Raw genomic sequence first — 15939 nt, 5'->3', positions numbered from 1 at the left:
CAAAATCAGCAGCATTTTCCGCATATCCGTAGGGTTACCCAGCCAACGTACCAACTGGCCACCACTCGGTGTAAATTCATACTCCACAAAGTATCTCATATTTACAAATTCCATGTAATAAATCAAAATCATAACCTAACAATAACTTTGAATTTTTTTTTGGTATATTCTTTGAATTTATTTTACATATATTTTGCCTTAAGCTATGCTTGGGAGTGCTTAAAAGTGAGTGTTTATTTGGGTGGGACCACACCATTAAGTACTTATTGGTGTTTGGGAAATAATCTTGAAATAAGTGTTTATTTTAAAAATAATGCTTTATTTTTTAAGCCCAAATTTTCATCTTTTTTAAGTGTTTATACAATAAGCACTTGTTCAAAACTTTCTCCCAAAATTGTCCTCGGAAAATTTTTAAAATACCAATTATATCTTTTTACAAAGGCACTTTTATAAAAGTAATGCTATGAAAAGTACTTTTACGAAAGCACTTTTACATGAAAGGACTTTTATGACAGCACTTTTATAAAAGAACTTTTGTGAGTACTTTTATGAAAGCACTTTTGTAAAAATACTTACGAAAACACTTAAAAAAGTACTTTTATCAAAGTATTTTTATCAAAGCACTTTTATAAAAGTACTTTTATAAGATCACTTCTATCAAAGTACTTTTATTCATTTACTTTGGATTGAATATTTTGAAAATTTGAAAGAAATGAAGCACAAAAGAGTCAAAATTGCTTGATTAAGTGCTTATTAGAGAAAAAGATCATCAAATGTCTAATATGAAATAAGTGCTTATTTTTTAAAATAAATACTTGAAAAAGCTGAGTGCCTAATACAAATAAGTGTTTATTCGAATACACATTTGTTTTTAACATAAACACTTCCAAACATGGCCCTAGTCTTACTTATCTTAAAAGACTTTTGATTACCTTCCTATCATTCTAATATTTCAATTATAATTACAATATAGTAGGGGTCATGGGGTCGGGCCAGAATTAATATTTATGCTATAGGCTCTAGTCCGGGCCAGGGACGACGCGGAGATAGTCCTGGTTTGGGGCCAAATGAGCACTTACGCTTTATACTTTAGGGCTTAAAGGTGTCTTAGCTTCACACTAGAGTGTTTTTTAAAGCAAATATTACCTAACACTCCAAACACTTGTTTTTCAAACTCTAAACAATCCCATAAATAAGATCTAATCTCTTTGGACACACAACCTTCAACAAAACTAAGTTGTTGGTCAAATAAGCCCAAGTAGTCAATTAACGTTTCTTCCACACTTCCTGACTACATACAGATACAAACAATTAAATCAGTCAACCACCTAGCTTCACGTCAAGTCTCCTAAGCCATACAGAGTGCAATATCATATGAAGCACATCAAACCACTTAGCTGGTTGGTTCAGAACGAAATGCCTCCTCACAGCCCTCACACCCTCCTTCAACTTCCTGTACTCTTCATCTGGAATTCCCTGCAACACCTTCTTCAACCTTGGAATATCCAACACCTCGACCTTGATCGAAAACGCTTCCCACCGTAATACATCGTTGAATGGCAAAACGTAATTATCCGATATGATGACTGGCACGCACTTGGCGTAGATGGCCTCGACGATTCTTGGGCTAGCAACCTAATTCCCACTCGGGTGTCGGGTGCAAGTAGAACTTCGGTTGGAGCATGAACGTATGGTAGTCAAGCTCCTTTGGTAGGTATTCATATACTTGGATGTCTTCATCTTGGCTCTTCCAGTGTTGGAGTATAGGTCGTATGGGGCCATGGAGACCGCTGGCAAAGAATGCAAGATATGGTCTTGGGATGTCGTTTGGTTGGGGTGAGGAGCTTGGGCGAGATGTTACCGTTGGAGAGCTTGATCTCCGGGAGGCTGACATCCTTCTGAGGGACAAACCATTCAGAGGCGCCATTGGCATTGCATAGGACCCGAATGGATGTGTTGTAGAGAAAAGGGTTGCCTCTAGAGACATGAGGACCCTGCGCAAAACTCAGAAATGCGGATTTTAATGGCATCCTAAAAAAATGAAAGAAAGATAGAGATAAAGAGAAGTAAACAGAGAGCATACAAAAATTTATGTGGTTTATAGCCTATGTCCACCAATGAAGGAGGAGTAGAAGTCTACTATGAAAACAACAACGGAGAAGAATACAGAGTTGTGTGTTCGAGTGGTACCCAAACTGGCCGAATTTGCCATGTGATCGCTTCTGTGGCCAACGTCTTCGGGCCATGGAAGTGTTCGTCCAAGCAGCTATTGCCACTGAAGACTCTATAAGGAAGCGAAGTCCTATACGGATAAGGAGATGCGCCCCCACCAGGGAAGACGGAGTCTCTTGAGAACCTTGGTAGGCAGCCTCATCTCAATAACCCTACAAAGAACCTGTCTGACTATAATACGGGCACTCACCTATTTAAAGGCATCTCCCCCTCAAGATAAAGGACTTTCAACTCCCCTAATGATCTAGCTCCCTAACTACCTTACTTCAGCTCGGTCCAGCTCACCCTCTAAAGCTCGGCCCGACCGACTTCATCCTCCTGCTACTAATTTGAGCATCGGAGTGCCTTCCACGGGATCATTTCCTCGGGCTTCTATTTCATTTTGGGATTGCAGATCTCTTCGGTGCATGACTTATTCTTCCACCTCAGTCTCGTCTAATTGGCAGGATTTTATCTACTACATATTCGGTTAATCCCACCTTGGATCATACAACATAATGTGCATAAACAATCTCACTCACATGAAACCCTAAATCCCAAATACACCCAAAGTCTCAGGACTTCTTTGACAAGACAATGACCCAAATATATAAGAGAAAAACCCTCAAAATACATAACTTTTCGTCTTCGATTCGAACCCTGTCCTTCATGTTTATCTCAATAATTAGTAATACAACATTAAAAGGCAAAACCTGTCCTTCATGTTAGAAACTTGAACCAATGATAAATCAATGCATCATATAAATGAATCTTTAATGTTGTTAAAGCCATTAGTGTTAAGTAAACCTTCTGAAATGAAAAGTAAGTAAACTATACAATGTCTTAATTGGTTAAATTTTTTATTTAATGTACCACAGATATCAAAATACACCATAGTTGGATTCATATTAGAGATGTATCCAAATTTTTTTATAAACGATTTTTTTTTTTTTGTTTTATAATGTTTCCATTAGTTGATTGGTGCACTAATGGTGGATATATGATATATCTATCACGTGAAGTGCATCCATGCCATTGCAAATGTCTCAAAAGGAGGCAATAACTTTGATTTGCGTTGATCCACTTCTGTGATTGATAAATCCATCTTCATATTTTCTTGCTGCATTATCCTACTCTCTCTTTCATGGAATCAGTTGTCTTAAAAAATGGTAGAATCAAATAAAATGAAATATTGTTTAAATAGAAAGGGTATTATAGGTATATAAAAGTTAAACCAAAGGGAATGGGCGTGAAAACTGTATCTTTTATATACACTCTTTTACTTCTTTTATATACTTGTGGCGTGGCATTGCATTGCAGGTGAAAAAAGAAAGAATAGTGGCATGTGCATTTGTATGAGTAAGAGGAGATACTGTAGAAATAAAATAAATGGATCAAAGTATTGGGTGTAGTTTAATCATTGACTAAGGGACTATTTGGCATGGTTGCCGTTTCCTGGAGCAACAATGCCACATCGAAAAAAATGGTGCTCTGGGAAATGGACATTTGTTTGGAACCGTTTTTCCATAAAAAACAGTGCTTCAAGCCACACCTCGGAAATCGGGAAGCCATGGCTTGGAGCAAAGCCAAATTTGGTGTTTTCTGGAGTTGTAGCTCGCTGCTGCCAACAGGGCAATGATGTGGCATTGGATAATGAGTACCAATGTTGAAAACGCTTTCTGGAGCAATGGTACTAAACAGAAAAAGTTGTTGTTGCTCCAGGAAACGTCCTATCTGGAAGCAGCGATTCCAAACAAAAACAAAGACACCATTTTCTGAAAAAAACAATGTTCCAAGCAACACATCCAAAAATGGTCCTGCAACTGCAACATCAATGCCAAACATATACTAATGTTGTGAAGTGAACAAGAATTAAGGATAGAATCAGAAATTGTACAAATAACAAGGGTATTTTAGATATACAAAACTTTAAATCATTGGTTAAAATTGGGACATAAATAAGAAATTATATAAACAACAAGATATTTTAAAAATAAAAATAAAAGTTTGAAGATACACCTATTAATGAACTAATAGGTTACAAGGATAGGATAGAAAATTACCTAAATAGAAGGGGTATTATAAATATACGAAAGTCTAAACCAATGGCTAAAATTGAGACAAACAAAGGACAGAATAAAAGTTAGATAAGGAAAACGGGCAGTTTATTTGAGATATATAAATATGGGAGATGTTCCCAATGCACGGTGGGATGTATATGTAAGGTTGGTGTGAGGCACCATGTGTGAGGAGCAGATTTGGTCTTGCCAAGAAGCATGCCTATGGTGCACACTGTGGACTTCAGACAAAGAGGGACACATGGCAAACGTCAAGATTGACTTAACCTCCCCATGTGGGGAGCACAGAACCATCCCTATAACCTCGGTTGGGGATGACCCTAGACTGCACCATGTGTCCCACAAAGTGAGGACACGACAAAACTCCCCTACCAGTTCTTAAATTTCCTATTCACTTTTCCTATCCACTCTCTACGTATACCCGTTGTATGGAAGCCACACATCTCTCAATTCATAATAGAGATGTGTGGCTGGGTAGAGAGTGGGTAGGAAAAATGAGTAGGAAAAACCCCATTTGGTATATGAAGGCACACCACAAGGTATTGTTTTTTTTTTTTTGCTTTGGGATTCTCGCTTTCTAACTCTTTTTTTATAGGAAAAGTTGAAGGACTACACAAGATAGGGGGTAGCCCTTTTGTAGGTGTAGGTACATAGTGCTCACTAAGTCCCTCAAAGCACAGTTGACATTAGATTGATACCACATGGATGCTTGCGATTACCCAATAGCTCATCTTTTTTATGTGATGAACCCGCGGTTCACCACACACTTGCGATGAACCTATGCTTAGCGTAGGACCAAAATGAACTCATGATGAACCTGTGATGAGGTTCACATGCACTTGATCCTGCAACAAACCCTTAATTGCTAGGACATCCCGATTCACTAAGAATAGAGCCTGGATGTTACCTACACGTGTGACTTTGAAGGGACGAACGTGACAAGGTGCCATGTAGGTCTAATAAGACGTTGTCTGCCAGACAGTGACATTACTAACGCCATGCTAATTAAGTAAGTCGCACAAAGGGCAGTAGCACACATGGGTTATGAGGATCTCCGAGTGAAAGGAAAATCAATCTTTGAAAAGATCCCTATACGGACACGTGGCAAAACCCCAGTAGTGTTCTTAATGATTAACAGCAAATCCAATATTCCTTTTCCTAGTAGAAAACGAACACCTCTAGCTCCTTCCTTTTAGGATCTTGGGATCTCCCCCATAAATAGATATCCTTCTCATAATGAAATTCATTCACTCAATCCTTGATTACCCTTATCATTAATCTTCCAGCTAAAAGCCATCTCATCACTCCCTCTTTCCCTAGCCTCCTGGTTAATTCCCAATTTCCAACCTTCCTCTGTCATTCAAAGAGAAAACCTCCCTAGCCACCACCTCACCCACACTGGAATAAAAAAAAAAAAAAAATCTGATTGAGACCATTTGGGACTGAACCTAAATTAACTGGACGATAGGAAGGGGCATTGTGCGCTAGCCAATCAACCGCTTAGTTTGCTTCGCGATATGAATGTCGAAAGGAAATGCTTGAACTAAACTCAGACTTAAGGAAGAGACACTCATTGATGATGCTTTCCAATCTCCATGGGGGCTTTACTCTATCCTTGAGGCAGTCAACCATGAGCTTCAAGTCTCCTTCAATAATGATAGGGGAATACTTAAAATTCAAAACAATGTTGATGGCCTCCCAAGCAACCCAAGCCTCAAGCCTGTTTAATTGAAGAGACCCCAATACAATAGGCTTTGAGGTTCAAAATAAAACCCATATGGTCCCCAGCAATGCATTCTATGGAGCACCAACTATCCGACCTGCAAGATGCATCAAAGTTAACTTTGATAGTACTAGGATTGGGATTGTGCCATCTTATAAAATTCCATTCTTTAAAAATCCCATTGTGACTAGGAGAAAAACAAGATTTGATATTTCCACAATAAGCAAAAAGCCCTTCCTACAATAATTTGGGGATGAGCAGATTTATTGTTAAAGCACTTGTCATTTCTATTCTTCCAAATAAACCAAAGCAACACTGCCAATTTTTATTTAATAAATTGTTCACTAATAGAATCTTGGTTTCACCGCCACCCCTTGATTTCATTTGTGGGATCAAATGAAGAACTTAGAAAAAAGGAAATTTTAATTGAATTGCCTAAGCCTAGACGGAAAGTTGTATAAATTGAAGTAAATCAACAAATACAACAATTATTTATTATTTATTTCTAGTTAAGGTGATGTTTGGCATCAATCTTACCGATTTTTGAAAAATTGGTAAATTTTGTTATTTAGTATCGTTTTTGCCATATAAGCCGATTTTTGAGAAATCAACTTTAAGTCTATTTGGTATTGATTCTCAAGGACCGATTATTTTTGCATTAGAGTTATTACTTAATTGCATGTCATCCTTAAAAAATTATAATGAATTAGAAATTAAGAAATCATCGAAAATGATAATCCTGAAAAAGGGTTGATTTTAAGAATTGATTTTTGGTCAATTTCCCGAAAATCACCAAAATCAGCCAACGAAATAGAAACTTCAGTATTGATTCCTCTAATGCTGATGTGGCTTCGACATGGTAGTGATTATTGGGAAATTGGCATCGATGCCAAATATCCCCTAAGCCAGTGAGTACTAGTAAGCTAATCACTCTTTCCCCACATATGTGGAATATTGTGTGGGACCCACCTACATTAACGGTTAGAGAGTCTTTCGAAATGACACAACGATCGAATATGTAGTACAAGAAGACAAATTTGCATGCAAGCTTTTTTTTTTTTTTTTTTTGGTAAAGAAATATTGATTGATCAAACACAGGCAGAAAAACAATAGGCAAATCAAAGAGACAGAGAAAAGCAAAACATAAGAAAAACATGCAGAAGAGAACGACTAGAGGATCACAGGAGAACCTCAGTGAACGACCTTCTTCACAAGGCTTTAGAATATCCTTGATTACGAACTTTTATAACATCTGATCTAGAATAATTTCCCGATCCCCAAGACAATGTCTAAAATGTCTCCACTATCAACTTGTTGAAATCATTAATAATCACAAAGGGATCAGAGTCAATGCTCTCAAAATAAAAAGTGTCTTTCTATATCAACCATAAACAAATAGCCATCCTAGATGCAATATCAGGATCAAGCTTTCCATTTAAAGAGATGGAATCCAAGAACCATCTACCAAAATCATTACACAAACTCGCCATATGAGCCTTCAACCTTAGCCCAAATCCAAACCAAATGCATCTAGGTTTGTTGCAATGAACAAGACAATGGAGGGAGGATTCCTGATGCGATCAACTCCACATCTTAGGCACTCAGTTGATTGGATAACTTTCCTTTTTCGCTAAGTTTTCTCTCACAGGCAAACCATTAATGGGGATCTTCCAGATTTGCCAAGGAAATTTTTTTTATTTTAGGCTCAATGGGGATCTTCCAGATCAGGTTTCAAGCCTCCTTTGGAAGAGACACACGATCAATAGCTTTAGGAAAAGGGTACAAGGCCTTGAAAGCTAAATTGTAGGCTAATTTGATTGTGAACTTGCACGAGGGAGTAGAAGCCCGGGTAAACTTGCTTAGATATTGCTCTCCTAGAGAGGAAGGCACTTTGATATCGGGAAATTACTTAGTTCAAATTTCTCCAATGATTTTATAGACAGAGTTACAAATTAAGACTAATGGACCGAGATTGAGAAGGAGATTCCGAGTGCTTAACTTTGGAAATTAAGGCTATAAAAGGTTTGATTTAATCTCCAATTCAGGATACCTCTTTTATTATTCGGTTATGGTTATTTCCCAGTATTTTTGGGAAAGAAAGAATTAGGTAGCTATTCCAACTCGGGGCTTTTTTGGGGCCATTTGAAAGAAAGCGGCTTCAATTTCTTCAATCTTCTTCACCAATATTTTTTTAACATTACCCAAGGTAGTGTGTATATTGGTTGGGCAAGAGGAGGAATAAATATTCTCAAAATGATTAGTAAAGACTTTTTTTTTTTAATATGCTCCTGTCCTTTAACCCATTCTTCAAATTCTTTCTTAATTTTGAAAATACTACTTTGTTTTCTTTATGATATAGTTGCATTCTGAAAGAATCTTATATTTCTATCTACAAAATTTCTTCAATTTTCAAATAAACATCCAACTCCTCTTCAAGATTTTTAACTTTAATAGCATCGAAGTTAAAGCCCTGTTTTTGCTTTTTTTCCTCCACTAGCTCAACCTTGACTTTTTTAATATAATATTGAACTTTGCCAAATTCTTCCTTATGGCACTAATATCCCTTCTATAGCCACTATTTGGGACATTTCCCCATGACCTTTTGGTAACTTCTTCACACCTTTTGTGGATCATCCACATTTCTTCAAATTGAAAGGTTTTTTTTTTTCTTTTTATTACTAATGGGGAATAGGTTAAAGCAAATGGCAAGATGTGGACAACAAAAACACTGGCATTTGGAAAAGCCTCCTGCCAATCTATGCTGCTTCTTTGTCCTGTTTAACTCTAACGTTATCATCCCCATTTATGTTATTTGACCAGGTATATTCGGTTCCTCCTAATATAGCTCCACAAAGAGGGATTTCATCAAAATGGAAAATCATATTAAAATCCCAATCTAACTATTTTTTTTTTTTTTTGCATAAATTCTTAATTTGCAAATTTTGGCTCTCCATAAATAAACGAACATCACCAAACCAGCCCCTTGTCACCATAGTTTTTAGTTTGAATAATATTTTTATCAATAATCAATATCTGAATTCCAAAATAAAGTCGAATCTTTTGTTGCTTGAACTGTCTTGAAGGACCACAACCCTTTTGTATACAAGCATTGATCTCTATAAGAAAAGAAACCTAGTTAGCACTGTTTCAAAGGAGGTCTAATAGCAATTACTTCCTAATCCCTTCCTTGATGAGAAGATAGTATTTAAGATAAGGATTTATTCAGATTATTGTTCTATAAAGAACATTTGACTGAAGTGGAGGCTCTATCTGCCTATCTACAAAAACAAGGAGTGATACATTCAGCTTTCCTAATAAAAAAGAAACCGAATTGCTTGTGGGTGAGTTTCAATAGTCACAGTTTTTATTTTTAATTCAGGGGGCATTCATTTTTTGGATTTTGAGAGGGGGAAAAGTTGGTGAATGGAGTGTTGGATCGGACTCAAAACAAATCGAGCATATGTTTGAATAACTGCATGGTTAGACGAGGGGGCTGGATCCACCATTGAATGGTCTTTCGGTAGGAGGGTCATTTTCACTTTTTTAGCATGATCCACTTTGTTTTGGGGGAAATTCCTGATTAGTACCATGTACTTTGGGCCTAGTGCCACTTTGGTCCTCAAACTTAAAATGTGACAATTCAATACTTGTCGTTAATTAATCCATTAACCAACAGTTAAGTGACATTTGAAAAGATACATATGCCCTTTGAGTGTTATCTAATTTTCTTTATCAACCATCCACATGTTGATAAAAATGATGACATCTTAAATCATTGTCTCTTCTTTTCAAAAAAGTTGGGGTTACATCTAAATGAGCATTTTGTGATCCCAACTTTCTTGAAAAGAAGTAAGGATTTAGGACTTTTTTTTTTTTATCAATGTTTAGATGGTTGATAAAGAGAATTAGATGACACTCAAAGGTTATTTGTGTCTTTTCAAATGGTACTTAATGACTAATTAATAGGCTGATTAATGATAAATACTAGATTGACACATTTTAAAAGTTCAGGTACTGAATTGTCACCTTTTAAAATTGGAAAACCAAAGTAAAAGTAGATCCACTAATCTGGAATTTTCCCTTTTTTTATAGAAAGCATGGTCCACTCATTTTCAGGCCTTCGCCCGACCGGGACGCATAGATAAGATGATTAGCTGGAAGTCTCATTTCTGATCTGATCATGCTTATTCTGAATATAAACAATCTCGATGTGGGGCCAGTCTATATGGTTGGGTACATTATGATCCTTGATTATGCCATCCGTGGTGATATGGGGCCAGACCATGGATGAATCATGTGATCAAAGAGCGGAGAGGTGGGTGGAGAGCCGCTCCGGCGCTCCCTGATTTAAAAATGAAGAATATAGAGTTAGAGGTACACCACACTATACTACTACAAGGTTTACAAGCAAGCCAACAACCCCACCTTTGAAGTCTACGCTCAGTTCAACACAACCACCATTGAGACTCTCTCTCTCTCTCTCTCCTGAAAATATGCATTCTGTGTCATGGATGAATATGGCAGCAATTGCTGCTACCTTCCTTCAACTATGCTTATTAGTGGTAATGGCACAGAATTCCTCTTCAGAGGCTGATAGAATCAACAAGTTGCCTGGTCAACCAGATGTTAATTTTCAGCAGTTCTCTGGATACATCACAGTCGATGAAAGCCAACAGAGAGCTCTTTTCTACTACTTTGTTGAAGCAGAGACAGACCCAGCTTCAAAGCCTCTTGTTCTCTGGTTAAATGGAGGTATTCTGAAATTCGGTTCTTGATTTAATCGTCTAAATAGAACTGAAAATTCATGGGTGAATTGAAATTAAAATATGAGAAGAAAAAAGAAATTATCTACTGATTTTGGGTTTGATATTCTTTCATAGGGCCTGGTTGTTCTTCCGTTGGAGTTGGAGCCTTTTCTGAGCATGGGCCTTTCAAACCAAGCGGAGACATTTTGGTCAGAAATGATTATAGCTGGAACAGAGGTACCGAAATCAGCTGTTTGGAGTAGAGTTTTTTTCAGACCCTGTTGCCTAAGCATCAGACAAATCTCACTCTCTAATTTGCAGAAGCAAACATGTTATACTTAGAGACACCAGCAGGAGTTGGGTTCTCTTATTCCGCTAATTCCTCCTACTATTCAAACGTTAATGATGAAATGACTGGTAAGCATTAGTATTCATTTTTCTCTCAATTCAACTTGGGTTCTCTGTATTTTCTTCCTTGATGATAGATGTAGCTTCAGAATTTATAGATTGTGACTATGGTTTTCAATATTCCAAACAATTGTACTGATCAGGAATTGATTGAGAAAATAAATATAATTTTTCCAGACTAAATGTAAAATATCATCACTATGTTGAGATTTTTAAAAGAATGATTCATCTACTCACTGAATTTTATAGCACAGATCAGTGGGTTCCTTTTTTTATTTTCTTCAGGTAGTATCCAGGGTCATGGTGTCTCTATAAATTTATTTTAGTTTTAAATCCTTGTTTGTCTTTGTTTTCTTAAGCCATGGACAATCTCATATTCCTCCAGCGGTGGTTCATTAAGTTCCCACAGTACAGGGATAGGGATCTGTTCATCACAGGTGAAAGCTATGCAGGTATTGTTAAACAACTAGAATTCTTGATATCTCATCATAGGTAGAGAAAGAAAGGGAGGAGAGAGAGAGAGAGAGAGAGAGAGAAAGCATGATGAAAGTTGTTTTAATTTCCAGGTCATTATGTTCCACAGCTGGCACTATTCATGATTCAGTTCGACGAAAAAGAGAAACTGTTCAATCTCAAAGGAATAGCTGTGAGTACTAAATGAATACTTTCACAGTTATCAAATGATTTTCCAGAGGTGAATTTGTTCAAACCCAGTTTAACTGCAGTAATGAAATAATCAACTAATCGAAATTTTACGATAACTTGGTCATCCCATCAAAATGGTGTTGTTCACTTTTTTATTTTCCTGTGTTAGAGAATAAAAGCCTATTTAGAGACCTCATCTCACAGCTTAAGCTTTTAGGCTGAATAGTTCCTGGAAATGGTATTGGAGCCTGTTTGACCAAATGGTTTGGCATTTGTTCCTCATCACCCCCATCATAATTAAATTTCAGCACGAGATATGGGCGGGCCTGTGCCTGTCCATGCTTCAAGCCCAATTGGCTTTTGCGTGAGAGGCCTGTTAGAGAATAAAAAAACTATTCAGGGACTTCACCTAACAGCTTAAGCTTTTATGTTGAATGGTTCCTTGGGACTCCATAATTCCAATTACCATTGATCTGTGTAAAAATTCTCTTTGTCACTACAGCTTGGAAATCCTCTTCTAGAGTTCGCAACTGACTTCAATGCAAGGGCAGAGTTTATGTGGTCACATGGGTTGATATCTGATCCAACATATGGAATCTTCACTTCATCTTGTAACTATTCTCAGTACAAGAGTGAATCCTATAGAGGTTCTGTTTCTCCTATCTGTTTGGGAGTGATCAGCCAGGTTGAAAAAGAAATTAGTAAATATGTTGATCAATATGATGTAACACTCGATATATGTTTATCATCCATTGTTCAACAGACGAAGTCTCTCACTCGACCAGTAGGTTAACAATCGTTTTCTTTTGCCATCATATCCTTGATTCATCCCTGTCTTTTCTTTTAACTCTTTTTCTTTTATTATTTTGTTGAACCCACAGCAAATTGTAGAGAAGATAGATGTATGTGTGGGTGATGAAACATTTGCCTATTTAAACCGGGCTGATGTACAGAAGGCTTTACATGCCCGTCTTCTGGGTGTCAAGAGTTGGGAAGTTTGCAGTGAGTAAGTATCTAATGACACTCTTATGAAAACTTATCAAGCTTTTAGCTTATCCTTTATTTAGCAGAAAACATCTTCAGTGAAGTCCAATGTGTCTATCCCTTTTCCGAGTTTTCTTTATTGCTTTCGAATTACTGGAGTTTAGTGCTTTCTTCAGTGTGGATCTTTCATTTTATGCATTTAAAACATTCTACATTGGTGATCAGAGTCCTCAACTATGACATGCTTAACTTGGAGGTGCCTACAATTCATGTAGTAGGTTCACTCACCAGGTCTGGTGTTAGAGTCTTAGTTTACAGGTAAATCATTAAGCTAAACCGTTACTTCTATTTTACAATTTGGGTGGTGTTTGGTTTCAGAATTCAATCTACTTACCTTCTTTCAAGAGACATAGATTGTCACTTTCTATGCTCACTTGAGAGAAATAATGAAATAGATGTTGTTTCTTGATTTCTATCATGATTTCATTTGGAAAAGCAATTCAAACGCCCACTTCTATCTAATTATTCATATATTGTCTACTGAAGTGGAGATCAAGATTCTGTTATTCCATTAACTGGGTCACGGATGCTGATCCATAGATTGGCAAATGAGTTGGGGTTGAACACAACTATTGCCTACAGAGTTTGGTTTCAGGATAAACAGGTTAGTCACTTGGTGAAATTTGTAATAAATTCCATGGGTCTTACCATTTGTATACTTGGGTTGTCTTATGATTTATTCTCTTGAGGATTGTTCAGTAACTTAGCATCAGAAATGCTTTGGAGGAAGACTAGGTGCCATTGTAGATTTGTGGGGGATGTGGTTTTGAATGAAATTCTGATTTAAGTCTTTGATTTTGTTCCATTGGTTAAAAAATTATGATGGGTGTTTTTTCCAGGTAGGGGGATGGACACAAGTGTACAGTGATATCCTCTCCTTTGCTACCATCAGAGGAGCTTCACATGAAGCTCCTTTCTCACAGCCAGAGAGGTCACTCCTGTTGTTCAAGGCATTTCTAGAAGACAAGCCACTACCAGAAGCATTCTGATAATTTGATTAAACAAGCATAAGAAGAAATTGACTGAATAAAATATTTTACCCTAATTTGATAAACAGAGCAGAAACCGGTATTACTTTTGTATGCTGTGAAATTCATCATCATGAAACTAAAAACTAGATGATAATAGAAAATATTATAGTTGAATAGCCTATATCAGTTTTCTAAGAGATAAATTTGATGATCAAAATAAAAAAAAAAATTAAGAAATTTAAATGCAAATAATGAGCATAAGAAAAGAAACAGAATCTTATTCATCCACTGTGTGACTATGTTTTTCTATATAGTCATTCACATGAGTCTGGATCTTCTACCACATGATCTATATCCTCACATCTCAGACATGATTGTTGTCTCAAAAGCAAGTATCAAAATATCTATGCATGATATCCAAAACTGGATGTTGGTGTGTATTGATATTTTTTATTTTATAATCATTAGAAGGTTGGAGCACACATCTCTATAAAATCAAATCTTATGAAAGGCCTTGGTATAGGTGTATCCATGCATATTTGGGTGCACTGATATGGATATACCCCATTATAGCTATACCCCAATACGGATATGTAGATGTACCACATCGATATTTTAATCCTTTCTCGAAAGTATGACTCCATCAATCAATTCAAAACATGTTTGATATGTGTGGTTATAAATCCCGTTGGAAGCTCTGTTGATAGTAAATCTAGACTCCATTTACGTAGCCTGGATTTTCTTTAGAAAATTTCAAGCATCAATTGAATGATCCACTAATTAGAAAGGAATGGCAAAACAGGATTAAGATTAAGATAGTTGATAATGATTGGGACAATGTTTAGATGATGATGATGAATTGAATATTCAGCCTGACATCAATCGAAATATCGATACATGTTCAGATGGCCATGGTTAATTCATCACTCTCAAAGAGACCCCTTTGATAGCATAGATTCTTGGGTTGATTTATTGTATTATTTAGATGGCCCAGATCAATTAAGATCTTGGTGCATCACTTGAATGCTTGAGATTAATCCACAGATGTTAAGCAACCACTTGATGCCCAAGATCTTTGGGTTCAATTTGGAATATCAATTACATGACCTTGATCTGGTACAACACTTTGAAGAACAAAATCATTTGACTAACGGCATTAGGACACCACACCACATTGGTGGGTCGTATCTTTGGCTTCATCAGCCATTCCACTCCCGTGGTCTGGATTCGTTGAAACATTTATAAATCAAGAAAACGGCACTTTAGGGCTTTAGAGGTATCTGAATGAAATATAGGCACATTCCACTCGTTTGTTCTAACAAAATGGTGATAGAGTGATGTGATTATTAGAGCTTTATAAATATCTGACAAGGGATGTAGGCATGTTCTTTTCTTTTCTTTTTTCTAATGGTGACAGATTGGTTTATGTGATCCTCCTGTGAAAGTTTGGGAGAGGGAATCTCTCAAAAAAGAATTAAAGTGACAGACTCCCCAAACTGGGGGTGTTTGGACTTTATCCTTAAGAAGTCATCACCTAATTTAGATTTATAAATAACGTTATTTACATTCATGCCCAATAGATACATACATTAAATGTATAAGCATATACACTATACATCCTTATGTATGTATGTATCTATACTATATAAAGCAAATGCATGTCTTGGTATTGGTACGTGCATGTCATAAAAGTTAAATTCAAATACTATCGTTCAATTTGGAAAGAGCATAAATATGTAGATCGTAAAGTGCAAAATCATGTATTTAGTATAAGGGAAAATTCCCGATTAGTACCCTGTACTTTGGGCCTAGTGCCACTTTGGTCCCCAAGCTTTAAAATGTGACAATTCAAAACCTAAGCTTTCAAAACATGACAATCCAATACCTAACGTTAACTAATTGTTAAGTGTCATTTGAAAAAGATACAAATGCCATTTGATTATCATCTAATTTTCTTTATCAGTCATCCAAATATTGACAAAAAATTAACAGTTTCAGATCCTTGCCTCTTTTATTCAAGAAAGTTGGGGTCACCAGAATACCCACACAAATGTGACCCTAACTTTCTTGAATGGAAAAGTCAAGGATTTGGGACTGTTATTTTTTTGTCAACA

General features: G+C 36.6%; 1 protein-coding gene and 1 pseudogene across 2 annotated transcripts; one reads left to right on the top strand and one right to left on the bottom strand.

Annotated features, from left to right (window-relative positions):
• Positions 1 to 1320: 1320 nt before the first annotated feature.
• Positions 1321 to 4056, bottom strand: LOC148845369 (putative glycosyltransferase At5g25310 pseudogene; annotated as a pseudogene).
• A 6220-nt stretch (positions 4057 to 10276) lies between these two features.
• Positions 10277 to 14006, top strand: LOC148845368 (serine carboxypeptidase-like 45). 2 transcript variants are annotated; one of them, XM_088954519.1, is made up of 10 exons: positions 10277 to 10764; positions 10893 to 10994; positions 11079 to 11174; positions 11525 to 11617; positions 11732 to 11811; positions 12313 to 12594; positions 12692 to 12816; positions 13020 to 13112; positions 13341 to 13458; positions 13694 to 14006. In XM_088954519.1, the coding sequence occupies exons 1-10, from the start codon at positions 10506 to 10508 to the stop codon at positions 13841 to 13843; spliced, it is 1398 nt and encodes a 465-aa protein (XP_088810645.1). In that variant the 5' UTR covers positions 10277 to 10505; the 3' UTR covers positions 13844 to 14006. The 2 variants fall into 2 exon arrangements, with proteins under 2 accessions (XP_088810645.1, XP_088810646.1); XM_088954520.1 differs by lacking the exon at positions 13020 to 13112 and having other exon boundaries at positions 10347 to 10764.
• Positions 14007 to 15939: the final 1933 nt, after the last annotated feature.

The sequence above is a fragment of the Nelumbo lutea genome, chromosome 7 (genome assembly GCF_056320005.1).
Source record: "Nelumbo lutea isolate HS-2025 chromosome 7, American lotus-T2T, whole genome shotgun sequence".
NCBI classification, from domain to species: Eukaryota; Viridiplantae; Streptophyta; class Magnoliopsida; order Proteales; family Nelumbonaceae; genus Nelumbo; species Nelumbo lutea.
This window is presented reverse-complemented; position numbering and strand designations above follow the sequence as displayed.

What these genes read in the sequence shown, in the direction of transcription:
- LOC148845368 (XM_088954519.1), top strand. Translation starts at nt 10,506, where the DNA reads ATGCATTCTGTGTCATGGATGAATATGGCAGCAATTGCTGCTACCTTC. An exon ending in TGTTCTCTGGTTAAATGGAG is followed by an intron (nt 10,765 to 10,892) that starts GTATTCTGAAAT and finishes ATTCTTTCATAG; the next exon opens with GGCCTGGTTGTTCTTCCGTT. An exon ending in TTTGGTTTCAGGATAAACAG is followed by an intron (nt 13,459 to 13,693) that starts GTTAGTCACTTG and finishes TGTTTTTTCCAG; the next exon opens with GTAGGGGGATGGACACAAGT.